This window comes from Chlorocebus sabaeus, chromosome 20 (assembly GCF_047675955.1).
Source record: "Chlorocebus sabaeus isolate Y175 chromosome 20, mChlSab1.0.hap1, whole genome shotgun sequence".
Classification (NCBI taxonomy): Eukaryota; Metazoa; Chordata; class Mammalia; order Primates; family Cercopithecidae; genus Chlorocebus; species Chlorocebus sabaeus.
Genome location: NC_132923.1, coordinates 12,134,416 through 12,160,584, shown reverse-complemented (window position 1 = coordinate 12,160,584; position 26,169 = coordinate 12,134,416). Strand labels below are relative to the sequence as shown.

The 26,169-nt window shown below is 53.1% G+C and overlaps 2 protein-coding genes across 18 annotated transcripts in view; one reads left to right on the top strand and one right to left on the bottom strand.

The window, feature by feature from the left end:
* The first annotated feature begins 444 nt into the window (after positions 1-444).
* ZNF687 (zinc finger protein 687) lies at positions 445-10,742 on the top strand. Of its 6 annotated transcripts, none has more exons than XM_007977215.3 (9): positions 445-964; positions 5,155-7,283; positions 7,405-7,583; positions 7,967-8,143; positions 8,254-8,416; positions 8,561-8,890; positions 9,005-9,117; positions 9,315-9,456; positions 9,598-10,742. In XM_007977215.3, exons 1-9 carry the CDS (start codon positions 955-957, stop codon positions 10,090-10,092), a joined length of 3,738 nt encoding a protein of 1,245 aa, XP_007975406.3. In that variant the 5' UTR covers positions 445-954; the 3' UTR covers positions 10,093-10,742. The 6 variants fall into 6 exon arrangements, with proteins under 6 accessions (XP_007975406.3, XP_037853882.2, XP_072864494.1 ...); XM_037997954.2 differs by lacking the exon at positions 445-964 and adding an exon at positions 1,155-1,280; XM_073008393.1 differs by lacking the exon at positions 445-964 and adding an exon at positions 1,164-1,295.
* A 219-nt stretch (positions 10,743-10,961) lies between these two features.
* PI4KB (phosphatidylinositol 4-kinase beta) overlaps positions 10,962-26,169 on the bottom strand; it is a 36,323-nt gene continuing 21,115 nt past the window's right edge. For 11 of the 12 annotated variants that reach the window (XM_007977221.3, XM_037997958.2, XM_007977220.3 and 8 more), the window contains 8 exons: positions 24,843-25,070; positions 21,938-22,047; positions 20,954-21,058; positions 20,576-20,699; positions 17,568-17,833; positions 13,229-13,361; positions 12,839-12,959; positions 10,962-11,854 (listed from right to left, as the gene is read on the bottom strand). In XM_007977221.3, coding sequence (XP_007975412.1) covers positions 11,673-11,854; positions 12,839-12,959; positions 13,229-13,361; positions 17,568-17,833; positions 20,576-20,699; positions 20,954-21,058; positions 21,938-22,047; positions 24,843-25,070 — 1,269 coding nt within the window. In that variant the 3' untranslated portion in view covers positions 10,962-11,672. Of the gene's footprint in view, positions 11,855-12,222; positions 12,286-12,838; positions 12,960-13,228; positions 13,362-17,567; positions 17,834-20,575; positions 20,700-20,953; positions 21,059-21,937; positions 22,048-24,842; positions 25,071-26,169 lie in introns of all 12 variants that reach the window. The other variant, XM_037997959.2, reaches the window with a different exon arrangement.

Genomic DNA, 26,169 nt, shown 5'->3' with positions numbered 1-26,169 from the left:
CTGTGCTCCCACCCGGGCAACGCAGTGAGACTGCCTCAAAAAAACGAATTAAAAAAAAAAACCACCATGCAGTTAACGAGCGGCTGCGTGCGCGAGGTGGCACACTGGGCTTGCAGACGAATTCTGCCAGTGCTATTAGAACATTTAAGAGATTCATTTTCCGAGCGACTCCTCCCTTTCCCCCGCCTGCAGGGGGCGTGGCAACAAAGCGCGGGAAAACTCGACCTTGACCCCACCCCCTACTCCTTGCTGGGGGCGGGGAAAAGGGGAGCTCTTAAATGGGAAATGGAGCTGGGGGGGGGTACCTCCAGCCCATACTTAGGAAGCCTATCAGTTGCCCCTTTAAGGCCTCTTTGGAAATGGCCCAGGCCACGCCAGCACTCCTAACGTCGCCTCCCCCGCTTCCGGTCCGCGAGCACTTCCCAACCTTTAGGTCCCGATTCCTTCCACGTTCGGAATCCTGTACCCCGTCCACGCCCTCCCGCAGAGGGAGGAGCGACGGGTTACGCTGTGGGCCAGGAGCTGGCCCGTGCAAGGATCCCATCCATCAGATTATATGGCGATTTAGACGGTGGGAAGACAGCGAGGAAATGGTCAGCGGATGACGTAATGTTTGGGGTGGCGTCCCATTCTGTGACTTCTGCCCAGCATCAGTGACACGGAATTAGCTTGAAACAGCGCAAAAGGACCTACACTTCCGTCCTGCACTCCGACTCAGTGCGGTTCTGCTCAAAGCGCCCACCACACAGAAGCTGGATTCCTTCGATTCGCGAAAGTGAACTGCAGCTTCAAGCTTCGAGCGGCCAATAGGGAGCGAGGGGCGGAGACGCACCTGGGCGCTCCCCTCTCCAGTAGGAAAGCCGGGAAGCAGGCTGGCTTCTTTCTAAGCGACAGTGGCGGAGGCCAATCGTTTCCGTGACTTGCAGATGGGGCAGACGGACCCTTGCGCAGCCAATGGGGAGAGGTATCTTCAGAGGGCCTCGGCCCCTTGTCCAATGAGCATAAGAGGACTGTGCGGGGCTAGTTCCGAGCGGCAGTACTTAGGACCAACCCAGTGCGGGGCTGGGAGGGGCGCAGGGCTGAGCGAAGGGGGCAAGGGCCAATGGCGAGTGCGAAAGCGGGCAGCCCAGACCCGGAGCGCGGAGGGAGGAGAGGGAGGGGGGAGGCTGAACCGGAGAGAAGCAGGAAGTAGCGGCGGCCGCGGGGAGGGCGGCGGTGGCGGCGGCGGCTGGAGTGGGGTAGAGACCGCCGGGTCTCGGCCCGCACCAGGAGCGGAACAAGTAAGCGTGCCTGGGGTAAATACCCGCCCTTGGCTCCGCCCACTTGGGGGGGCGGGTAAATACCCCCGCCCCTCCCCCACTTGGTCAACTACCCCCTTCTCCGCGCCGCCCCCTGGGGCGGCTTCTAGGAGGGCCCAGACACCGCCTCCATCCATTGGGGCGGATGGGCAAAACTCCCGGCCTGTTGAAAGCACAGCCCCTAGCCGGGTAAACCCCCAGGAGGGTCGAGAACCCCAAGTCCTGGCGCCCCCAGCTCGAGAGGCATCCGAAGTGCGGCCCGGAGATTGGAGGCTGCGGGATGTCGCGACCTAAAATGGTGTCCGTTCCCGGGGATGGGGGTGGGGGGACTGGGCCAGGCCGGAGCGGAACCTGCACCCCGACTGGGCGCGGGTCAGCGTCCGGGCCCGGGCAAGACTCAGGCTTGCGCCCCTGGCCCCATGTGCACCCTCCGATCAGTCTCCAGTCTCTAGCGAGCCTCCGGGAGTCCGCGGCGGAAGGAGGTTTCGCTGCGTCCGGAGGCGAGGGGACGAGGTCCGAGTTGGGACGGACCCTGGCTAGAGAGCTGAGAGTCGCGCAGAGACCGCCCCCTCTCTCCTCCCCTCTTTCCCAGCTCCCCACCCCATCCTGTGTAGTCCTGGGTCCCCAGGTGCTGCGCAGCAGGTACCAAAGGGCCTGGCCTGACTGAGGCCCGGCCTTCGCTTCGCACGCCCGTGCGAGTGAGAGAAGCGCCGCGCGCCTCAGTTTCCCTTGTAGTTTCTCTTGTGTACACCCCGCCCCCTCCTCGCAACCCAGGACTTGCTCCCCGCGCCGGCCCTCGGCAGATGGCAGGGACTTAATTCCGCCCGCTGCCCAGCTTGGCCGCAACCTAATCGCCGCCAGCCCCTCGCCCTCCTCTGCGCTGCAGGCCTTGGGCCCGGGCAAAGGGCAGTGAAGCCCCCACTCGACCTGGGTCTGTTCAGCCTTTTCCTGTTCAGCCTCTTTGGCTTTTGGGGAAGCACAGAGGGAAAGGGGGCGGGGGAGATAGGAGCCCTAGAGACAGGGCTCAGCAGTCGCAGGAAGGCCTGATCTTCCTTGGCCTTGAGCTCGGCGACTTGCTTGGTCGACTGCTCTGAGCGGGTGGCCATCGGATGACCTCTGAGTCACTGGGACTCCCAAGAGGGAGGTGGCTGGCGGCGGGGGGCGTGCGGGTGAGTTCGCAGGTGTTTTCTAGTCTTTGCTGGTCTTCGCTGTACCAGTCCACTTTTCTGAGTACCTGAATGGAAGGTAGCTCAGGCCTCTGATCAGGAGGGAGCCAGGCTTAGGAGCCAGGCCCATAGAGACAAGGGGTTTTGTTTAAACCCAGAGTCTGCAGAATTAAATAGGGTGGGAGTGAGGGAAGGACTCCCCCTTTGTCTAGTTGGTATCCTTTGCCCCCACCCCCACCTTGGTCCCAGGAATCCCAGCTGCCACATGCTGCGACTGTCTCTAGTTACAGTATGAAGGCTGGAGAGAAGTGGGAGAACTGGCTTCAAGAAAGGGCCTGCAACCTGGGCATGGAATGGATAGGGATAGATTCTTTAGTTGCTTCTTCGTAGATACAGAAACAGTCATGGGGAGGCACTGGTAGGGGACAGACGTGGGTCTCCCACAAACTCTGAGCTGGCCTGCTTGTTCGATTAGTGCCACGTAATTCTTGTGGGATTTTAAATTTTATTTTTTGCACTTGGCTAGGTTGAGGTTAGGTGAAACTTCCTGGGCTACTGTTGCCACAGGAAAATGGAAAGGGTGAGGAGTTTAAGTTAGGGAATGGAATGGGGTGAGGAGCTCGGAGAGCAGAAATGATGGGTGAGGGGTGAAGGAGCCTGGCTTTTCCCCACTGTGGCAGCTGTGCTGGATAAGTGTGTGCCCTGGGAGTTTTAGCCTCAAGAGAGCAAGCTGCGGAGGGGTGGCGAAGGAGGGGCTGGCTAGGGGAGGGCCAGGCACTCTGGGGAAGGTAGTGAGCGAGCAGCAGGTGTTTGTGACAGGAGAGGCCTAGGCTGGGGCCCTTGTGACCAGGCTGCCATCACCATTTTCCCCTCTGTCTCTTCTCTTTGTCTCTTTCTGTTCCTGTGTCTTATTTTTTCCATCTTGATCTCTTGGGTAATTTCCTTGAGTCCTTTTCACCCTGCTGACCAAGCTAGATCTCCAGGTGCCAGTGATGGCCCCAGGTGCCCTAGACTTGATCCTGCATGACCCCTGACTCTTGCCTCCGACCCCAGCCCTAGAGTTCCAGGGGTTATTCCTTTCCAGCTCTTCCTTGACTTGACATGTCCTTGCTTGGTTCATCTGGAATAGTAAATCGTATTCTCGGTGTGATTCTTACATTAGCAATTTCGTATTGTGCTCAGAATAACCCTATGATATATAGATCACTTGTGCTCTCTGTCTTGTCTTTTCTTTTTCTTCTTTTTTTTTGAGACAGGGTCTCACTCTGTCACCCAGGGTGGAGTGCGTGGCATGATCATGGCCCATCACAGCCTCGACCTCCTGGGCTCAGGGGATCCTCCCATGTCAGCTGGGAGGCACAGCTGGGAATACAGGCATGTGCCATCATGCCTGGGGAGTTTCACCATGTTGCCCAGGGTGGTCTTGAACTCCTGGGCCCAAGTGATTGACCTCCCAAAGTGCTGGGATTACAGATGTGAGCCACCACACCCGGCCATTTGTGTCCTCTTTCAAACAGCAAAAGTAAGGCACTGAAGAAACTTGCTTGTACTGCATGCTCCTGATAAAGCTGAACGAGGATCATTTCTTAAGTCTTGGCTTACGGCCTTGCCCCTTTGTACACATAGCCTTTCAGATCTCTGTGGACCCCAGAAGATCCATGAAGAATATGAATTGACATGCGGAAATGAATGAGCCCTTAAACCTAGAGCATCATATACATCATTCTCCTTAATGATAGTATCGATTATTTGGTTCTGTGCTGGGCACAGGGGGGGATGAGCTGGTTTCCACCAGGATGCTCACTGAGCTCTATTACCCTTCCCTGTTCCTGTATTTCTTCTTCTTTTTTTTGTGTTTTTTCCTGAGATGGAGTCTTGCTCTGTCACCCAGGCTGGAGTGCAGTGGCACAATCTCGGCTCACTGCAAGCTCCGCTTCCCGAGTTCAAGCAATTCTTTTGCCTCAGCCTCCCGAGTAGCTGGGACTATAGGTGAGTGCTGCCACGCCCAGCTACTTTGTAGCCACGGGGTTTCACCATCTTGGCCAGGATGGTCTTGATCTCCTGACCTCGTGATCCGCCCGCCTCTGCCTCCCAAAGTGCTGGGATTACAGGTGTCAGCCACTGTGCCTGGCCCCCTGTATTTCTTTTTGAGACAGGGTCTTACTCTGTCCAGGCTGGAGTGCAGTGGCATGATCTTGGCTCACCGCAACCTCAACCTCATGGGTTCAAGTGATTCTTCTGCCTCAGCCTCCTGCGTAGTTGCTATTACAGGCATGTGCCACCACACCTGTCTAGTTTTTTGTATTTTTAGTAGAGACAGGGTTTCGCCATGTTGGCCAGGCTGGTCTCAAACTCCTGACCTCAAGTGATCCACCTGCCTCAGTCTCCCAAAACACTGGGACTACAAGCATGAGCCACCGCACCTGGCCCCTTCCCTGTATTTCTGAGAACTCTCTTTTCTCCTGCTTTCTCTGGATTTTGGAGCCTGCCAGGGTATGGACACTAACCTTCTTCTGATTTTAGGGTTTGGCAAACCTAGCAGCTCTGTAGGATTCATGCTGTGGTGGAGGTGTACCTAAGTTGGAGTGCATATGGGTTCTGAGAGAGGATAAATATGGAGATGCTGAGGAAAGAGCTCCAGGATCTCTCTTCCAGACATCTCAGTTTCTCCTTATTCCTGTTTTCATCAGGTCTGGGACCTGCCGATATGGGGGACATGAAGACCCCTGATTTTGATGACCTCCTTGCTGCCTTTGACATCCCTGACATTGATGCGAATGAAGCCATCCATTCTGGGCCAGAAGAAAATGAGGGGCCAGGAGGCCCAGGGAAGCCGGAACCAGGTGTGGGAAGTGAATCTGGAGACACAGCAGCAGCCTCAGCTGGGGATGGCCCTGGAGTTCCAGCCCAGGCCTCTGACCATGGCTTGCCACCGCCAGACATTTCTGTAGTCAGTGTCATTGTCAAGAACACTGTGTGTCCTGAGCAGTCTGAGGCCCTGGCTGGAGGCTCAGCAGGGGACGGGGCCCGGGCTGCTGGGGTAACTAAGGAAGGGCCTGTGGGGCCTCATCGAATGCAGAATGGTTTTGGGGGTCCTGAACCTTCCCTCCCAGAAACCCCCCACTCTCCTGCTCCTCCCAGTGGGGGCACCTGGAAAGAAAAAGGCATGGAAGGCAAAACTCCCTTGGACCTGTTTGCTCATTTTGGCCCTGAGCCAGGGGACCACCCAGATCCCCTGCCTCCCTCTGCACCTTCTCCCCCTCAGGAGGGGGCTATGACCCCACCTCCTTTCCCCTCTTCCTTTGAGCTGGCCCAGGAGAATGGCCCAGGCATGCAGCCACCTGTTTCTTCCCCACCGTTGGGGTCCTTGAAGCAGGAGAGCTGCAGCCCCCATCAACCCCAGGGCCTAGCCCCACAAGGCTCAGGCTCCAGCCCTGAGGCCACGGACATCCCTGCCAGTGCCTCGCCTCCCCGAGTTGCTGGGGTGCCCTTCTTCAAGCAGTCTCCAGGGCACCAGAGCCCTCTTGCCTCCCCCAAACTGCCCGTCTGTCAGCCCTTGAAAGAAGAAGAAGATGAGGGGCCAGTGGACAAGTCTTCCCCAGGAAGTCCCCAGAGTCCCTCTAGTGGGGCTGAGGCTGCAGATGAGGACAGCAATGACTCCCCTGCCTCCAGCTCCTCTAGGCCTCTTAAGGTGCGGATCAAGACCATTAAAACATCCTGCGGGAATATCACAAGGACTGTAACTCGGGTCCCTTCAGATCCTGATCCACCTGCCCCCTTGGCTGAGGGGGCCTTCTTGGCTGAGGCTAGCCTCTTGAAGCTGTCCCCTGCAACACCTACTTCTGAGGGTCCAAAGGTGGTGAGCGTACAGTTGGGTGATGGTACAAGGCTGAAAGGCACTGTGCTGCCTGTGGCCACCATCCAGAATGCCAGTACTGCCATGCTGATGGCAGCCAGTGTGGCCCGCAAGGCTGTGGTGCTGCCGGGGGGGACTGCCACCAGCCCTAAGATGATTGCTAAGAATGTGCTAGGCCTGGTGCCCCAAGCCCTGCCTAAGGCTGAGGGGCGGGCAGGGCTGGGGACTGGGGGACAGAAGGTGAATGGTGCCTCAGTGGTGATGGTGCAACCTTCAAAGACAACTACTGGGCCGAGTACAGGGGGCGGCACAGTGATCTCACGGACCCAGTCCAGCCTGGTGGAGGCCTTCAACAAGATCCTCAACAGCAAGAACCTGCTCCCTGCCTATAGGCCAAACCTGAGCCCACCAGCTGAGGCTGGGCTGGCCCTGCCTCCCACCGGCTACCGCTGCCTGGAGTGTGGGGATGCCTTCTCGTTGGAGAAGAGCCTGGCACGGCACTATGACCGCCGGAGCATGCGCATCGAGGTCACCTGCAACCACTGCGCCCGCCGCCTGGTCTTCTTCAACAAGTGCAGCCTGCTCCTGCATGCACGTGAACACAAGGACAAGGGGCTCGTTATGCAGTGCTCACATTTGGTCATGAGGCCCGTAGCCCTTGACCAGATGGTGGGGCAGCCGGACATCACACCCCTGCTGCCTGTAGCTGTCCCACCTGTCTCTGGACCTCTGGTCTTGCCTGCCTTGGGCAAGGGTGAGGGGGCCATCACCTCCTCTGCCATTACTACAGTTGCTGCTGAGGCCCCTGTCCTGCCACTCTCCACTGAGCCGCCTGCTGCCCCTGCCACCTCTGCTTACACGTGCTTTCGCTGCCTGGAGTGCAAGGAGCAGTGCCGGGACAAGGCTGGCATGGCAGCTCACTTCCAGCAGCTCGGCCCCCCTGCCCCTGGGGCCACCAGCAATGTGAGTCACCTTTCACAGCCCTTCTGTGGGGACAGGATCTAGGAAGGCGTTGGGGGCTTGGTTAGAAGTAATAGAGACAGGACACTCTTCACTGACTTTCCTTGTTTAACCCACTCGACAGGTGTGCCCAACCTGCCCCATGATGCTCCCCAATCGCTGCAGCTTCAGCGCCCACCAGCGCATGCATAAGAATCGACCCCCCCACGTCTGTCCTGAGTGTGGGGGCAACTTCTTGCAAGCCAATTTTCAGACCCATCTCCGGGAGGCCTGTCTGCACGTCTCTCGCCGTGTGGGATACAGGTGCCTTGGACCCTTCCTCCAAAGAACTGTAGGGTTTCGTGTGTCCTAGCCTCAGCCTCAGATGGCCTTTCAAGATCCCCCATCTTCCCCGCTGTATCCCTCAGCCCTGTTTTGGCAAACAACCCTGAGATAGTATGTCCTGCCTTCCCGTCGTTCCCCATGGAGATGGGGGGAAGCAGGGCCACCTCTGGAGCTCCAGCTCTCCCTCGGCAGCCTCCCTTGGGGAATGGCCTCTGCACCTCTCTCATTTCTCCACCCTGCTCATGCTCCACTACTGATTTCCTTCTTGTAGTCTACACAGTCCCAGAGAATAAGTGTGTGGTCCCAGGTTGGGCATGGAGATGCCTCCCACCTCACCACAGGGCCTCGTGCTTCCTCCCTAGGTGCCCCAGCTGTTCAGTGGTGTTTGGGGGTGTGAACTCCATCAAGTCCCACATCCAGACGTCGCACTGCGAGGTTTTCCACAAGTGCCCCATCTGCCCCATGGCCTTCAAGTCTGGGCCCAGCGCCCATGCCCACCTCTACTCCCAGCATCCCAGCTTCCAAACTCAGCAGGCCAAGTGAGGCCCGGGGGAGGGCCGGACCGGGCCAGGGAGGCAGGGCTGGTGGGGTGTAGGAGGGGAGGGGCTGCACCCCTCCCTGCCTGATGTCTGCATTGTCCTCACCTCAGGCTGATCTACAAGTGCGCCATGTGTGACACAGTCTTCACTCACAAACCCCTCCTCTCCTCACACTTCGACCAGCACTTGCTGCCCCAGCGTGTCAGTGTCTTTAAGTGCCCGTCTTGTCCTCTGCTTTTTGCCCAAAAAAGGACCATGCTGGAACATCTCAAGGTACAGGAGCAGAGGGATGGGGGATGGGGGATGGGTGCTTAGCTGTACTGACCTGGGGCTGGGGCCACATACTTCAGAAGTGGGGGGCTTTGGCACAGCCAGGCCCTCCCCCACAACAGCAACCTCCCTTGTCTCCTCTCACAGAACACCCATCAGTCTGGGCGCTTGGAGGAGACTACTGGGAAAGGGTCCGGGGGTACCCTGCTGACCCCCAAGACTGAGCCTGAGGAGCTGGCTGTTTCTCAGGGAGGGGCAGCCCCTGCTACTGAGGAGTCGTCTTCATCTTCAGAAGAGGAGGAAGTACCCAGCTCCCCTGAGCCCCCCCGTCCAGCCAAACGGTCTCGGCGGGAACTAGGGAGCAAAGGCCTCAAGGGTGGGGGTGGGGGGCCTGGAGGCTGGACCTGTGGCCTGTGTCACTCCTGGTTCCCTGAGCGTGACGAGTATGTGGCCCACATGAAGAAGGAGCATGGCAAGGTGAGTGAGCCCCAAGGGGAGTACCATGGGCTGGGGGCAGCACTGGGACTGCCAGTGTGACAGTGGGGACGGGGTCCTGGAGCCTGGCTCTGACATCTACCCACGCTCTCCTAGTCAGTGAAAAAGTTTCCCTGTCGCCTTTGTGAGCGCTCCTTCTGCTCCGCCCCCAGCCTGAGGCGTCATGTCAGGGTCAATCACGAGGGCATCAAGAGAGTGTACCCCTGCAGGTAAGTCTTGCTCCCCGCTTTTTCTCCCTGCCAAGCACATGACTCTCCCCGTATGCCAAAGTACCTTTGCACCTGCGACGTGTCTAAGTGGCCTGATGGTTGGGGTCTCCCTCTGCTCCAGCAGCCCCCTCATCAGGAGCAAGGGCCTTGGCCTTCGGGCTGTGCCCCTGCTGCCATCCTGTCCTCTCCCATTTCAGGTACTGCACAGAGGGAAAACGCACCTTCAGCAGCCGCCTGATCCTGGAGAAACATGTCCAGGTCCGGCATGGCTTGCAGCTCGGGGCCCAGTCCCCTGGCCGGGGGACCACTTTGGCTCGGGGTTCCAGTGCCAGAGCCCAGGTAGGCAGAGGCCCGGCCTGCTGTGCTAGGGCTTTGAGTGGGAAACTGGAAGGTAGAGACTGTGGCCTCAGGAAGTGAGCGTGGGGGTGCCAAGGACAGTGGGGATGGTGGTAAGGCCCAGTTTCTTCCACTTTTCTTCAGGGGCCAGGTCGGAAACGCCGCCAGTCTTCCGACTCTTGCAGTGAGGAGCCTGACAGCACGACACCGCCAGCCAAGTCCCCCAGGGGCGGACCTGGATCTGGAGGCCATGGCCCCCTGCGCTACCGGAGCAGCGGCTCCACAGAACAGAGCCTCATGGTGGGGTTGAGGGTGGAGGATGGTGCCCAGCAGTGCCTCGACTGTGGCTTGTGCTTTGCCTCCCCTGGCTCCCTGAGCCGGCACCGTTTCATCAGCCACAAGAAGAGACGGGGTGTGGGTAAAGCCAGTGCCCTGGGGCTGGGGGATGGGGAGGAAGAGGCCCCTCCATCAAGGTCTGACCCCGATGGTGGAGACTCACCCCTGCCTGCCTCTGGAGGCCCACTGACCTGTAAGGTCTGTGGCAAGAGCTGTGACAGTCCTCTCAACCTCAAGACCCACTTCCGCACGCATGGCATGGCGTTCATCAGGGCTCGGCAGGGGGCTATTGGGGATAACTAGGCCCCAAGCCTGGGACTGACCAGCCCCTTCCTCTTGGAGCCTGGTTTTCCCTGCTGCTGCCTGATCCCCTGGCTGGGGAGTTTCATTGACATTAACATTTTGTTAATTCCTCTCTCAAACCTGAAGAAAAGCTTTTGAGGATTATTCTAGTTATTTGCAACCTCCCTTTGGGTTTGGCCCTGGAGTCCTAGTAGAGTGGACCCTCCATTCCTCTTTTCTGAGCCCAACACTAATTACGCTCCTGCTGCAGAACCCCCAGTGTGGGCCTGGGGTTGGGAGGATGGGACTTAGGTATTCCTGCTAGACAGGTTCAGGGAAGGACTGATGGGGGTGTCACGGATGGACACATCCCTCCACAATTCCTTCAGGCATGGACTGGAAATTTCCTCCTCTGGGCCAGGCCCTACCCTAGTGCCCCCTCCCCCCCAACTCACTGGCACTCAAGCCCCCTACCCCTGCAGTGCCTTTCACTTCTTTTTTTCCCCAGAAATCCAGGGGGGGTGGTTGGTGGGGATGAGTCCTGTCGGGGGGGCCACAGGAGAGGAGGGGACAGGCTCTCAGGAATCCTTTATTCTTGTAGTAATAATACTAACAGTGGGGGAACTAGGGAGAAAACCAGACCATTAAAACTGTTTTTGGTCTAATCTCCATTCAGGCCTCTCTTTTTCTGTGACTTGGACAATGTGGACTTGAAGCGGGTGAGAGAACGTGGAAGGCCCTTTCTTCTCAGGGAAGAGGTGGTGGTGACCAAGACAGGCAGGGAAGAAGCAAACCTCTTTCTGTGTGGTGCCTTTTGTATCTTGGACACTGAGGCATCCGTTCACACCTCATCACCCATCTCCCCCCAAAAAACCTGGAAATGACACAAGTGGCTAACTAAGGACTTTATTTCAAACAAAAATTAAAAATAAAAAATTGAGAGCTCTTTTCCCTGGGTTTGGGGAAGGAGTCAGGGTAGGGAATTCCCCATGGCTAGGCCAGTACCCTCAGAACACTGGAGGGCTGTGGGAATTCCCTTCCTTGCCCATAATGGGGAACCTCAGCAAGTGCAGGGCCCACGCAGCGCCCGCCAGCAAGGGGAGCTCGGGCCAGGGGTCGGTCCCTGGGAGGGGTAGAGCCGGGCAGCAGCATGGCCAGTGGCCAACCACAGGATCAAGTCCTAAGTACCGAGAACCTACTCTTCCCCGCTTCCTGGGCCCAGAACGGAATAAGAGGATGGTCTGTAGAAAGAACCTCTCAAACCCCTACAAGGAGAAGAAAGGCCCCGGCGTCCCTCATATTCGTCGCCTCTGTTTTCTGGAGGGCAGTGAGTCCTGGAGTCTGTCCGGTGGTAATACTGACACAGAGCAGGAGGGGCAGGGAAGCTCCAGCAAGTCTGGACCCCACAGCTGGCTCTCCCACCCCCCCGGCAAGCTCCCGCAGTTACCACATGATCCTTCGTGTTTCTTGCCTTCCATTTCCCTTGGGTGGATGGTTGGGTATGTAGGGTTTCCTGGTTTGGGGTTTCTCAGACAAGGGCCCTCTAGGGAGGGTGCCCTGGAACCCCCCCCCACGCCAGCACTCCTGGGCTGAGGAGTATGTCACATGATGCCGTTGGTGAGGTACTGGAAGCCGTCATAGAGTTTGGTGGTGATAGACCGCATACTGCCATCCACCATCTGCTCCACCAGCAGCTGCAGCTGCTCCTCAGTCATGCTCATGTGGAACCTCTCTTTGAGGTTTCGAATGGTGCTGGAGCCATGGAAGCAAGGAAGCTGAGAACCTGGGGGAAGCAGTGGGGGTTCAGGGTCATGGATGGACAGGAGGGAGGGGCAGTGGTGCCAGCCACAGCAAATACAAAGCTGGGGCATCTGAAGTGCCCTTTCCCTCCCACCTCAGGTCCTTGATGGTGTGGGTACAGTTCTGCTTGGGCAGAGAGAAAAACCGACAGGACCCCTAATCATCCCACACCTAAGCCCTTCTGTAGGTGAGGGCATGTGGGCAGAGGAGGGAAGGGGACCAACACCACATCTCCCTCAGTAAGGGTGGAGGGGCCCAGAGGGCAGGCTGGGAGGAGGCTGAAGGGAGTGGGCCCTGAGCTGGGCACTTATCTGGTTGCAGACCTCTGCCTATGCTACGTCTGACACTCACAGATGACCTGGGCCACCGTCATCATGGGGCCAGATGGGGATGATCCTGTGCAACGGCGACAACCTGTGGGGTAGGGTCAGGAATGGGGAGGGGGGAGACTGGCAGCTCAGACCTGGTATACACCTGGAGCCTTGAGGGAGGGGATGAGGACAGAAGGGGGTCCTGAGCAAAAGACTAGATGGCAAGACTGTAGTGGAAGGAGATAATGATGAGAGGGGAAGTACTTCTCAGAGCTGAACAGTGGCAGAAGACGGCAATCAGAGGTCATAGTGGAATAGGGAAGAGAGATGGAAGGAGACTGAGAAACTCAGAGCTGGACAGGGGTGGGGAGGTGAGGAGGGACCAGGAGGCTGTAAATGAGCCTGTTTTCTCCCTAAAGATGCCGAGTAGGCGGGTGCTGTTATCCCCTTCCCCAACCTCCTGGACTTAGCCTTACCAGGGTCAGGAGGAATGTCCTGAAGGAGAAACAAGGCACTGGACCAGAGCTAGAAACCCTCTGGGAACCCCCCTCCCTCAACCCAAGTCTTGGGGTGGGATCAGCTTTCTTATACTCCAGGGCTCCTACTTAAAGGGGAAGCCTGAGGCACTATGGCACCTGACCTCACCCCAGCCCCACCTTGCTGCATGATCTCCACGATCTGCACCACCTTGTCCATGTGTTTCCGAGCGGCAATCAGCCCTTGCAGCATCAGCATCTTATAGTAGTTGAACATGTCACCATCCAGGCCGCCCATCACCTGGAAAGGGAAGAAAGCGTTGTGTGCACAAGGGGACTTACACCAGGGATGGTCCCTGTCCTCACTGGCCTACCAGAACTCCTCTTCCTCTTGGGGCCCTGTTATTTCCCCCCTTCCTTATCAGGCAGGAAGCTCCCAGGAACTCCTGCCTCACCCCTAATTACTGCCTGTTCTGTTCATCCCTAATTTGCAAGGAGCCCATCAGCTCCCCCTCCCATGACAGAGAAAGAATACAATGACCCCAGAGGCACCTCTCCTTCTTGACTCACATCCACAAACTCTGTGGTCAGCTTAAAGGCTGACGTCTCAAAGCCCAGATTTCGGGGTGAGCTGGAGAGGATGAAGCCAAAGTCGATGTGGATGATGTGGCCTTCTGCGTCCAAAAGGATGTTCCCATTGTGTCTGAGGAGGGGGGGAATACACGAGAGGAAGAGGCAGTAGTAAGTCTGACTGAGGCTGGAACCTCAAGCAGCAGTACACTGGCCACATGACACCAGGCAGGGGGGTCCCCTGCCATGTTTCCTGCTGCCTGTAACTCCAATCTCCTGTCCAGTTTCCTAGGACCTAAAGCTATCAGTGGAAAGAAAGGAAATCAGAAAAGAAAACTGCTAACAAAGGCTATGGGGTCTGAAATTGCTATTAATAATTTAATAAAAATAGTTTAAGATTCTCCCAATTTCCCAGAAATTGCACTTCTGGCACCCAAACTATCCCAATCTAGTAGATAATCCAGAAGCAAGGAAAGAGGGCCTCTGAGGCTCCAGCCAGCTGTCACAGAGGCCAAGTGCGCTATCCAGGGGAGGCTCCACTCAGAGCCTGTTCACCTGTGGGTTATTTGTAACTCCTGTCAGCCCACTGCAGATCAGAAGCCTCACCAGAAGGGAGCAACAACAGAGGCAAATGGGCTGAGTGGAGCTGAAAGGTAAAATAGCGTGGGGGTTTCGAGGGGTAAGTTTTAAATCACTTATGTAAAAAGTCTCAGGAGGCAGTACTACAGGGCAGCTACAGAAGAGTTAAAGGGAGATAAATTCCAGGTCTTTGTGATTCCCACATGAATGGCCAGTAGCAGGAGGAACAATTAACATGCTAAGCATGTGAGGCCTGGCCTATTCAACATAACCGGCCTCCTCAGTGTCAATAGAGGCTTTGTTAGGCTAAGAGCTCATGGTCTGAGGGCCACCTTCTCTGGGGTTGGTTTGGCCAAAAAAGCAGGGACAAAAGGAGAACCTACTCCCACCTGAGTTCTTCCCCTCTCTGGGAAAACACTAAAGATTTAGTAATCCAGGCACAATCTTGTGAGCCAGAATGGTTCTAGTTGTCATGATTCAACCTCACATTTTACAGGTGAAGAAACAGAGGCCCTGAGAGAGGAAGTGATTTACTTGCCCAAGGTCCCAAACCCTCTCTTTCACTACCAGAGTTAGCTCCAGTTGGAAAGCTGCTTAGGACTACTTCTGAAGTAGTTAAAGAGATCCTAAAGCCCGATTCCAGTATGGGGCGTCATTCATTGTTGCCACTTCTTTCCAGTGGTTGATTCCATTCATGGCTTGACTATATTCTTTTTTGAGGTACTATGAACGGCTTATCAGCTACCTGCCCTCCTCTATTCCTCCTTTTTTAGAGGATGGACTCTCATCTTCCAAACATACTAGTTTCCTAAAGGAAAGCCCTGGGGCCTGACTAGTGCCAGCTTCCCTGCCACCCATTTACTCAATCCCAGGGCTGAGCTCTAGGCTCCTTGGGCCCTGAGTTCAAAATCCTGACACTTCAAGATAGTCTGAAGCTTGCAATCAAATTCCTTATAATTACATTCTCGGCTGGGCACAGTGGCTCATGCCTGTAATCCCAGCACTTTGGAGGCTGAGGCAGGTGGATCACCTGAGCTCAGGAGTTTGAGACCAGCCTGGCCAACATGTTGAAACCCTGAAACCCCGTCTCTACTAAAAATACAAAAATTAGCTGGGCGTGGTGGCGCATGCCTGTAATCCCAGCTAATCAGGAGGCTGAGGTGGGAGAATCACCTGAACCCTGGGAGGCTGAGGTTGCAGTGAGCCGAGATCACACCACTGCACTCCAGCCTGGACAACAGAGCAAGACTCCGTCTCACCAAAAAAAAAAAAATTACATTCTCCTATAGCTCTCAAATGTAGAGCCTGGGTCCATTTGTAGGGCTGGCAGGGTGGAATGAGCACAGGGTCTAATAGCTACCTGCCTGTTTCCCTCATGAGGAAACACGTGTCTGACAGGGTTTTCATCTGGTTTAAATATAAGAATGTCAGGTCACGGTAGAACTTAATAAATGCTAGATTTCCTTTTTTTTGAGACGGAGTCTCACTCTGTCGCCCAGGCTGGAGTGCAGTGGTGCGATCTTGGCTCACTGCAACCTCCACCTCCTGGGTTCAAGTGATTCTCCTGCCTCAGCCTCCCGAGTAGCTGGGAATACAGGCGCCTGCCACCACACCGGGCTAATTTTTTATTTTTAGTAGAGATGGGGTTTCATGGTGTTGGTCATGCTGACCTCCTGACCTCAGTTGACTGGCCCACCTCGGCCTCCCAAAGTGCTGGGATTACAGGCGTGCCACTGCGCCCAGCCTAAGACTAATTTTTATTTTTATTTTTTGAGATAGAGTCTCGGTGTCACCCAGGCTGTTGTGCAGTGGCGCAATCTTGTCTCACTGCAACCTCCACCTCCTGGGTTCCAGCAATTGTCCTGCTTCAGCCTCCCGGGTGGCTGGGATTACAGACATGCGCCACCATGCCTGGCGAGTATTTGGTATTTTTAGTAGAGATGGGGTTTTGCCATGTTGGTCAGGCTGGTCTTGAACTACTGACCTCAAGTGATTCACCTGCCTCAGGCTCCCAAAATGTTGGGATTACAGGTGTGAGCCATTGCGTCTGGACTAGATGCTAGATTTCTAATAAGCTGCTCTATTAGCTAGCTAGTTATTTTGGTATTTTTAGACAGGGTCTCGCTCTGTTGCCCTTAACCTCCTGCTCAAGTGATCCTCCTACCTCAGCCTCTGAAGCAGCTGGGACCACAGCTGTATCCCACCATGCTCGGCTAATTTTTGTTTATTTTTTTGTAAAGACAGGATCTCATTAGGTTGCCTAGGCTGGTCTTGAATTCCTGGGCTCAAGCGATCCTCCTGCCTCGGCCTTGTTAGCTACATCTTCTTTTTTTTTGAGACTCGCCCTGTTGCCCGGACTGAAGTACTGTGGCATGATCTTGGTTCACTGCAATCTCTGCCTCCTGGGTTCAAGCAATCTCCTGCCTCACCTCCCGAGTAGCTGGGATTACAGGTGTGTATCACCAAGCCCAGTTTGTTTATATATATACTTTTTTTTTTTTTTTGAATTTGAGTTTCACCCTTGTCGCCCAGCCTGGAGTACAATGGCGCCATCTTGGCTCGTTGCAACCTCTGCCTCCTGGGTTCAAGCGATTTTCCTGCCTCAGCCTCCCAAGTAGCTGGGATTACAGGCGCCTGCCACCATGCCCAGCTGATTTTTTTTTTTGTATTTTTAGTAGAGACGGGGTTTCACCATGTTGGCCAGGCTGGTCTCGAACTCCTGACCTCATGTGATCTGCCCACCTCAGCCTCCTAAAGTGCTGGGATTATGGGCATGAGCCACCACACCTAGCCATTGTTAGCTAGATCTTAATGGGCCACCATGTTACTGGAATCCCCAGCAGCACCGGCCACTGCATTTCCGCCTTCCCAGGACAGCTGCCCTGTGCCGAGGCAGAGACGGAACTTGTAGGGGCATTCAGGGCAGAGACCCTGGATCACTGTTGGGAGAAACTCTTAGAAGGCAGGGCCTAGATGGTGTAATTATCTTTGTACATTATCTGCCTCACCTACATGTGTAGTTAGGTTTCATCAAGGTCATGTGATATTGAAAAAAAAATGACAGCTCTGGGCAAAACAACAGATACTTAAAAGCTGTGGAAATCATATGCTGGAATAAGAAGTGAGGAGAGTTCATGGCTGAGAGTTTCCACTTGATCTCCATCATGTTTCCTCTTTTTGCTCTCAGTCACGAACCACTACCCTTAGTGCCAGGCCCTATTATCGCTCGCTTTGTTGCTAAACGCCCAATTACATCCACCTTCACCCACCGTGCCACAGGGCATTTACTCAACACAGACTGAATCATGTCATTCCTCTGCCTGCAAAATAAAACACCTAAGCTTCACAATGAAGGCCCTTCTTCAACTGGCCTCAATTTACCTGCCTGAGGGTACCACCTCCTATTCCACTGCCATGCAGTGCAGTCTGTGCTTTAATCACAATTCAATTATTTCTTCTAGCTGGGATGTACCTTCTCTGCAGCTTCCTCTGTCATCATTCTCCCTTGTTCTTGAAGACCCTGCTCACTCAAACCCTTGGTCCTCCCATAAATCCTTCATTTCTTTGCCCTTTTACCCTAGTTCTTATTAGTCTGCCTCCTGACTTAATGTCATGTGAACACATCTGTCTCTGCTTAAAAATATTGTTTCATTTTTCACATCTTTGCCATGGAGGGCAGTAATAAGTAATTGAGAACTACACATGAAGGGACGGAGAGAACCTTGGAGAAATGTTAGGATGAGCAGCAGAAGTCACCTACCTGTCCTTGACTTGCAGCAGGTAGCAGACCAAGCAGTACCCAGCACAACTTTGCACAAAATTTCGCTGGGCACTGAGGAATGCCTCAGTGGTGTAACTGCCATGCTCCTGTAGAAAGTAATCGAGCAAGGAGAGCTGTGACTGTTTCTTCACCTGATGGATGGACACAGCGTTGACCACTGGTTCAATCATGCCACTATCAGCCGAAATCACAAGAATCTTGTATGGCTTGATCCAAAGGGGCACTCGCTCCTGTTCCCAAATGGACTGTGAGGAGACATGGAGGATACAGGACTCTTACCTTTCTCCAAACTAGAGAAGGAGGCTAAAACTCCTCCCTTTCTCTAACCTCTTTCCTTGCTGGCACTGGATTCTAAGCCATCAAGTGAGTAAGACTCACCTAACCCAGTGAGAACCAGGGAGTTTTGAAAGGAAGTCTAGGGCCTGACAAAGTCAGGAAACTACACTTAGGTATGTGGGAAAAGGTATCACATAAGTAGAAAGTCCAAGAGAGGCAGGGAGAACAGGGAACTTCACTCTCCCCTCTCAAGCAGGGAGAATGGGAGCTGTAAGTTCAAATAATAAGAAAAAAGAGGCCAGGTGCAGTGACTTATGCTTGTAATCCCAGCACTCTGGGAGACCAAGGAGGGTGGATCACCTGAGGTCAGGAGTTCAAGACCAGCCTGGCTAACCTCAGTAGAGCGTGAAACCTTGTCTCTACTAAAAATACAGAAATTAGCCAGGCGTGGTGGTGCATGCCTGTAATCCCAGCTACTCAGGAGAATCACTTGAACCCAGGAGGTGGAGGTTGCAGTGAGCCAAGATTGCACCACTACACTCCAGCCTGGGCGACAAAGCGAGACTTTCTCCAAAAAGACAAAAAAAAAAAAAAAAAAAAAAAGGATTTAGGTCCAGAGAAGACTTCTCTGGAAAATGAAAATATTTATATGGTATAAAGAACAGTATTAAACAAATTAAGTGGCTTGCAGGTGACTAACCCAGGGGGATCAGAAGATCAATATTTCAGCACACTATAACCTACCTGCTACAGACCATTTGGGAAGTTTTTATGTTGTTTGTTTTTTAAAGAGGGAGGACCAAATTATTATTATTTAAAAATTTGGGCTGGGCACAGTGGCTCACGCCTGTAATCCCAGCACTTTGGGAGGCCGAGGCGGGTGGATCACAAGGTCAGGAGATCAAGACCATCCTGGCTAACACAGTGAAACCCCGTCTCTATTAAAAATACAAAAAATTCACTGGGCGTGGTGGTGGGTGCCTGTAGTCCCAGCTACTCGGGAGGCTGAGGCAGGAGAATGGCGTGAACCCGGGAGGTGGAGCTTGCAGTGAACCCAGATCACACCACTGCACTCCAGCCTGGGCGACAGAGCGAGACTCTGTCTCAAAAAAATAAAATAAAAAAATTTGATTACAACCAATTGTGTTGGCATTAAAATTAGAGGCATTAAGTTTGAATAACGAATATATGCCAAAAACCAGAAATTGAGTTTGGCAAAAATAGGAAAGGAAGTCTTCCAGTAATTTCAATTTAGAAATCAATTTAGAGAAATGAACCCCATGTTTACAATGATTGTACCACAGATTTAAACTTCAGTAGTGCATCAGTAAACTGCTCACATTTAGATCTTCAGCTTGAGATGTGACAGCTATTTCTTGAAAAAATCTCAGGGTCTTGTATAAATAAATTGGTATTCCATGTACCTTAGCACACACTTAACACTAGGAGAAGGTGGGTCACTAAACTTTGCCTTAGCAAAATTTTGGTTTTGGCTCACTTCAGTTAGAGATGCTGATTTCTTCAGCCAGGCGTGGTGGCTCACACCTGTAATCCCAGCACTTTAGGAGGCTGAGGTGGGCGGATCACCTGAGGTTGGGAGTTCGAGACCAGCCTGGCTCACATGGAGAAACCCTATATCTACTAAAAATACAAAATTAGCTGGGTGTGGTGGTGCATGCCTAGAATCCCAGCTACTTGGGAAGGCTGAGGCAGAAGAATCACTTGAACCTGGGAGGCAGAGGTTGTGGTGAGCCGAGATCGCGCCATTGCACTCCAGCCTGGACAACAAGAGCAAAACACCATCTCAAAAAGAAAAGAAATGCTGATTTCTTCAAATGCATATTTTTCTTAGAGACAGGGTCTTGCTATGTTGATCAGGCTGGAGTGCAGTGGCTATTCAGTCTTGATCCTTTTACTGATCAGCACAGGAGTCCTGACCTGCTCCATTTCCGACCTGGGCCAGTTCACCCCTCCCTTAGGCAACCTGGTGGTCCCCTGTTCCCAGGAGGTCACTATATTGATGACGAACTTAGCATGGACACCCAATTGGCATAGCGGACTATAGCCCAGAACTCCTGGGCTCAAGACATCCTCCCGCCTCAGCCTCCTGACTAGCTGAGACTACAGGCCCATGCCAGGGTGCCAGCCCATTTTGGAAGTTTTGATCTAAAAGGCAAACCTAGCACTCTAAAGTTCTGACTTGGAACAGGGCAGGTGCAAGTCACAAAAGGGCCAAAAGAGGCCGCTGTGGAGTTGTTCCTATGGCTATTCTCCCCAGGAGAAAGTTGCCTAGCTTTTCTTTACTCTGCTTTTGTTTTCCACCTGGGCAGGAAGGTGGTCCCCAGCAGAATAATCTGTGTAGTCACCTCAGGTTGGCTGGAGTTGGGCTGAGTTCCCCTCCTTTTTTTTTTTTTTTTTTTTGACACAGTCTTGCTCTGTCGCCCAGGCTAGATTGCAGTGGCACGATCTTGGCTCACTGCAACCTCCGCCTCCTGGGTTCAAGCGATTCTCCTGCCTCAGCCTCCTGAGTAGCTGGGATTACAGGTGCCCATCACTGTGCCCAGCTAATTTTTGTATTTTTAGTAGAGACAGGGTTTCACCATCTTGGCCAGGCTGATCTTGAGCTCCTGACCTCGTGATCCAACTGCCTCGGCCTCCCAAAGTGCTGGGATTACAGCCACTGTGCCTGGCCTCTCCTTCTCTTCTCTTACCTGCAGTTGCTTCAACACCTGAAAGGCCAGAAGCTCTTGCCGAAGGTCATCCCCACACTTGACAATGACTGACAGGAGCCGCCAATTGGGGAGATGGCCATAGGGGGAGCCCTCTCTGATCCGCCTGTGAGGAGAGAAGTAAAGGGTGTCAAAGGTTGATGCCACGGTGAGGACAAGAGACATAGCTTCCACAAAAAATTCCAAGCAAATGCCCCATAGGGCAAGGACCCAGACAGCCTGCGAGTCTGACAGATTTTTTTGGAGGCTGCGAGTCTGACAGATTTTTTTGGAGGCTGATGGACAATAAAGTTGGTACAGTGAGGCCCTGCAACTGCCTCTGAGCTTTAAGAGGTGTTCAGAGACCCACACCCAACTCACCGTACTTTCTCCTGCCAGGGCTCTTTGAGAGCAACTGCAGAAGGATCTTCTGGGTCTCGTTTGAAGGCTGTTGGGGTATGAGCCAGCTGTTCCGAAAGGCGCCGGCTGTCAGGAAGAAAATACATCATTTGCTTGGAGGAGCTACCCACAAGCCCCATGCCGTCTATACTGACATTTCCTGCACTGTCTCCTGGATTCTGGGCACACGAAGATAGGAACCCAGGCTGAACGGGACTCATGGAAGAAAACATAACCAGTGACACCTTTTTGCTAACTTAGTGATTGTAGTCATGTTAAAATTAAGATTACCAGGCACTCCATATTCCTCTACCAAGACTGATTCAGAATGGCTGTCTCTAGAATCTGCATTTTTTTTTTTTTTTTTTGACAGAGTTTTGCTCTGTTGCCCAGGCTGGAGTGCAGTGGCATGATCTCGGCTCACTGCAAGCTCCACCTCCCAGGTTCACGTCATTCTCCTGCCTTAGCCTCCTGAGTAGCTGGGACTACAGGCGCCCGCCACCACACCCAGCTAATTTTTTTTTTGTATTTTTTTAGTAGAGAGGGGGTTGCACTGTGTTAGCCAGGAGTCTTGATCTCCTGACCTTGTGATCCACCCACTGCAGCCTCCCAAAGTGCTGATATTACAGGTGTGAGCCACCGCACCTGGCCTAGAATCTGCATTTTCAACAAGGCCTCCTTCCTCCCTCTGGATTCTGACAAACAGTCGCTTTGAGACCCCACTTTGAGACACACTGCTCGAACTCCTTCCTGGGGTGCTATTTTTTTTTTTTTTGAGATGGAGTCTCGCTCTGTTGCCCGGGCTGGAGTGCAGTGGTGCGATCACGGCCCACCGCCAGCTCCGCCTCCTGGGTTCATGTCATTCTCCTGCCTCAGCCTCTCGAGTAGCTGGGACTACAGGCATCCGCCACCACGCCCGGCTAATTTTTTTGTATTTTTAATAGAGGCAATGTGATCTGGCCATACCGGATGTCCCCTGCTGCAATGAACACAGGCTCCTTGCTCTCCTGGCTAGTGATGCTGTCCACAGAGAACTGGGAGATGTTGTCACAGCTGTTGGTGTGCACTTCGGGGAGCTGGAGATAGCAGGGGAGTGCTGGTCAGAAGTGCTAAGTATAGGTCTCCTGTCTTTCCCCTCCTGCTTGCTTGCTATCACTGCAGCATGCTCATCCCTCCCTTTCAAACTCTGCTTACACACCATGTTGATTACTTGGACCCCAGGCTGCCCAGAGCAGCATTTCTCAACATGTGAACTACCTGCATCAGAATTACCCGGAATGCAGACTCCCAGGCCCCACCATCAATCTGAATTAGAATTACTGGGAATGGGATCTGAAAGTCTGAATTTTTAACAAGTTCTCCAGAAGACTTCCAATGCACTGAAGTTTGCAAACCACTGCCAGGACCATCACAGGAGCTCAAAATTTCAGCCTCACTGAGAACCCCCAAGGCTAGGGATGTGTTCTCCCCTAGGGTCCAAAGCAGACCCTCTGCAGACTAGCTTCTGACAGTTTCTTCAATCTAAGTCATTCAATCTTATCTTCTCATCTCTCTCTAACTACAGAATATTCTACCAGACCCCAAGGCCCATGTCAAGTCTCTTCTCTCCTTTATACCAGAGCATTTCTTCTCAATTACATTTCTCACCTAGTACACACTGCTTTGTTGTATATCTAAATTTTTTTTTCTTAAATGTCTAATTTCTCCAATTGGACTATAAACTCAAAGACAGAGATTCTGTCTTTTGGCAGAGTGAAACCTGGCTGTGTGTTTTTTTTTTGAGATGGAGTCTCGCTCTGTCGCCCAGGCTGGAGTACAGTGGCCAGATCTCAGCTCACTGCAAGCTCTGCCTCCCGGGTTCACGCCATTCTCCTGCCTCAGCCTCCCGAGTAGCTGGGACTATAGGTGCCTGTCACCTCGCCCGGCTAGTTTTTGTATTTTTTTTTTTTTTTTAGTAGAGACAGGGTTTCACCGTGTTAGCCAGGATGGTCTCGATCTCCTGACCACGTGATCCGCCCATCTCAGCCTCCCAAAGTGCTGGGATTACAGGCTTGAGCCACCGCGCCTGGCTGTTTTTGTTTTTTGTTTTTTGTTTTTTTAAGATGGAGTTTCGCTCTTGTTGCCCAAGCTGGAGTGCAATGGTGCGATCCTGGCTCACTGCGACCTCCACCTCCCGGGTACAAGCGATTCTCCTGCCTCAGCCTTCCAAGTAGCTGGGATTACAGGTGTGCGCCACCATGCCTGGCTAATTTTTTGTATTTTTAGTATGAATGGGGTTTCACCATGTTAGCCAGGCTGGTCTTGAACTCCTGACCTCAGGTGATCCGCCCACCTCAGCCTCCCAAAGTGCTGGAATCACAGGTGTGAGCCACGACGCCTGACCCTGGCTGTGTTTTTGGTTTGTTTTGTTTTAAGACAGGGTCTCACTCTGTTGGCCAGGCTGGAGGGCAGTGCTGTGATCTTGGCTCCCTGCAGCCTCCGCTTCCCAGATTGAAGTGATTCTTGTGCTTCAGCCTCCCAAGTAGCTGGGATTACAGGTATGCTACACAACACCCAGCCTTTTTTTTTTTTTTCTTTTGAGATGGAGTTTTGCTTGTCACCCAGGCTGAAGTGCAGTGGCATGATCTTGGTTCACTGTAACCTCTGCCTTCTGGGTTCAAGCAATTCTACTGCCTCAGCCTCCCGATTAGCTGGGATTACAGGCACATGCCACCACGCCTGGCTAATTTTTGTATTTTTAGTGGAGACGGGGTTTCACCATGTTGGCCACACTGGTCTCAAACTCCTGACCTCAGGTGATCCACTCATCTCGTCCTCCCAAAGTGCTGGGATTACAGGCGTGCGCCACTATACCTAGCATAATTTTTCTATTTTTAGTAGAGATGGAGTTTCACTTTGTTGGCCAGGCTGGTCTTGAAATCCTGACCTCAAGCGATCCACCTACCCCAGCCTCCCAAAGTGCTGTGATTACAGGTGTGAGCCACCGCGCCTGGCCAGCTGTGTTAATAGCTCTACATAAAATTCTGCTCTGGCTCTTCATGCCCCAGAATAAAGTCCCAGTTTCTTTCCCCAGCTTACAGGGTCCTTCCGGTAGCCTGGTCCATGCCCACGTGTCCAGCCTTATTCTTCACCACTTCTTACCCCACCCCACACCTGCACATCACAGCCAGACAAAATTTCTTTCAGTTCCTATAATGGCCCAAGCTCCCTCTTGTCTTCTGGCCTTTGCACGCAGTGTTCCCTCTGTCCAGCAGTCTTTGTCCAGCTAATTCCTACCCATGCTTCCAGCCTTAGCTGAGAGATTACTTCCTCCAGGAAATCTCTTGTGATGCCTGCCCTAAGTCTGGTGCTCCTATAATGTCCTATCCTTTCCACCATGACCTGGCTCGCACCACACTACAACTACTTGCTTACTGGCCTTGTTCTCTTTCCAGTTAGGTCATAAACCCCTTGTAGGCAGGGGCCAAGTATTGTTCACTAGCACACAGCACTCAGGTCCGGCACATAGAAAGCCCTCAATAAATATTTCTTGAATGACTTAATGTATGACTTCTCATCCTCTGTTATTCTATGACAATTTTATACAGGTGTTCAATAAATATTTTCATTAAATTTCCCTCACTCCCCTTGGCCTAGAAGTTCCTCTTTACATTTAAATCTGAATTCTTTCACCAGGAAAACGAGCTCCACCTGAATCTATTCCAGACTAGAGTTGTTCAGAGCTTTCTCCCTCTTACCTCTCACTACCTACACCACTCATTTGGGTACTTGCTTTACCCTGCCTTGGGATATGCTGCCTTGTTTCCAATATAGTGACAGCTCCTGGAGAAAGCTCCTGTGCCCCAGCATTACCTCCTTGAAGCTTCCTCACCTCCACTTGCAGCTCGCCTATGTCATCCACCGACCAGGCCTCATCATCGTTGTCATAGTTGGGCACAGTGCTGAAGCTGCCAGCTCGCTGCTCATGGGTAATACCACATTCGGGCAAGTTCTCTACGGACCTCGTACTCCGAATTCGGTTCTCAGGGATTCGGGCAGGGACACTGGTGGTGTCAAAGTTTTCACATTCAAGGACTTCCACATAAATCAGGTAGGGAGCCTGGGGGAAGAGTGAGAACAGTATTTGCAACTTACTTCCACCATTCACCCCCAAATCTCAACTCCGTTAGCAAGGTTCTTCCTGCCGTCCTTTCTCCTAGCTCCAGCCTTCATCCAGTAGTCCCCCGAAACTGTGAACAACTGAGCTCCAAAATGTACAGATGATGCATTTGGGCCAAACCACTCTAGACTATCAATTACAGCCTGTAAGGGAGGCCTAGATGCCTCTGTGGGCTTGTCCTGAAGACAGGGCCCAGGGAGCTACAGTGGACAAAAAGACTGGGACAAAGCTGGGTACTGTCCCAAGGAGCATCCCAAACTTCAATATTTCCTTTGAAAGAAAAATATGTGCCAGGCGCAGTGGCTCATGCCTGTAATCCCAGCACTTTGGGAAGACGAGGCGGGTGGATCATGAGGTCAGGAGTTCAAGACCAGCCTGGCCAAGATGGTGAAACCCCGTCTCTACTAAAACTACAAAAGTAGCCAGGCGCGGTGGCAGGCGCCTGTAATCCCAGCTACTCAGGAGGCTGAGGCAGGAGAATCACTTGAACCTAGGCGACAGAGGTTGCAGTAAGCCAAGATTGTGCCATTGCACTCCAGCCTCAGTGACAGAGTGAGACTCCGTCTCAAACAAAAAAGAAGAAGAATCTGAACCATGAATATTCCAGTCAGCATACACATTCAGCTAATTCTCTCCAGGGTGAGTTGGGCATCCTTCTCTCCTTCTGTCTGCTCACTCTGCTCAGAAAAGGTCTTAGAAACAAAATATTTCTCTATGCTTATGGTTGCTGTGTCTGGAAAGCTCAAGAGTTATAGAAGGGCTGGAGAAGAGCTACCAAAATGACCATAAGGTGTGGTAAAGAGCAATTCTCCTAAGATACAGCAAGAAGGAAGCTAAAAAGATTAGGTTTCTTTGGTCCAGAAAAACAAAGCCTAAAAAAAGATACAGGAGGGCTCCCAAAATCACAATCGCACTGAGACAGAGTCATGGTCGACATATGCATCATGAACTATGAACGGAGACTAGGATGTTGGTGAGGGCGTCACTGGTCATACACACAAACCCTGAACAACCATGGGTGAAGAGTCACATCCAGGGT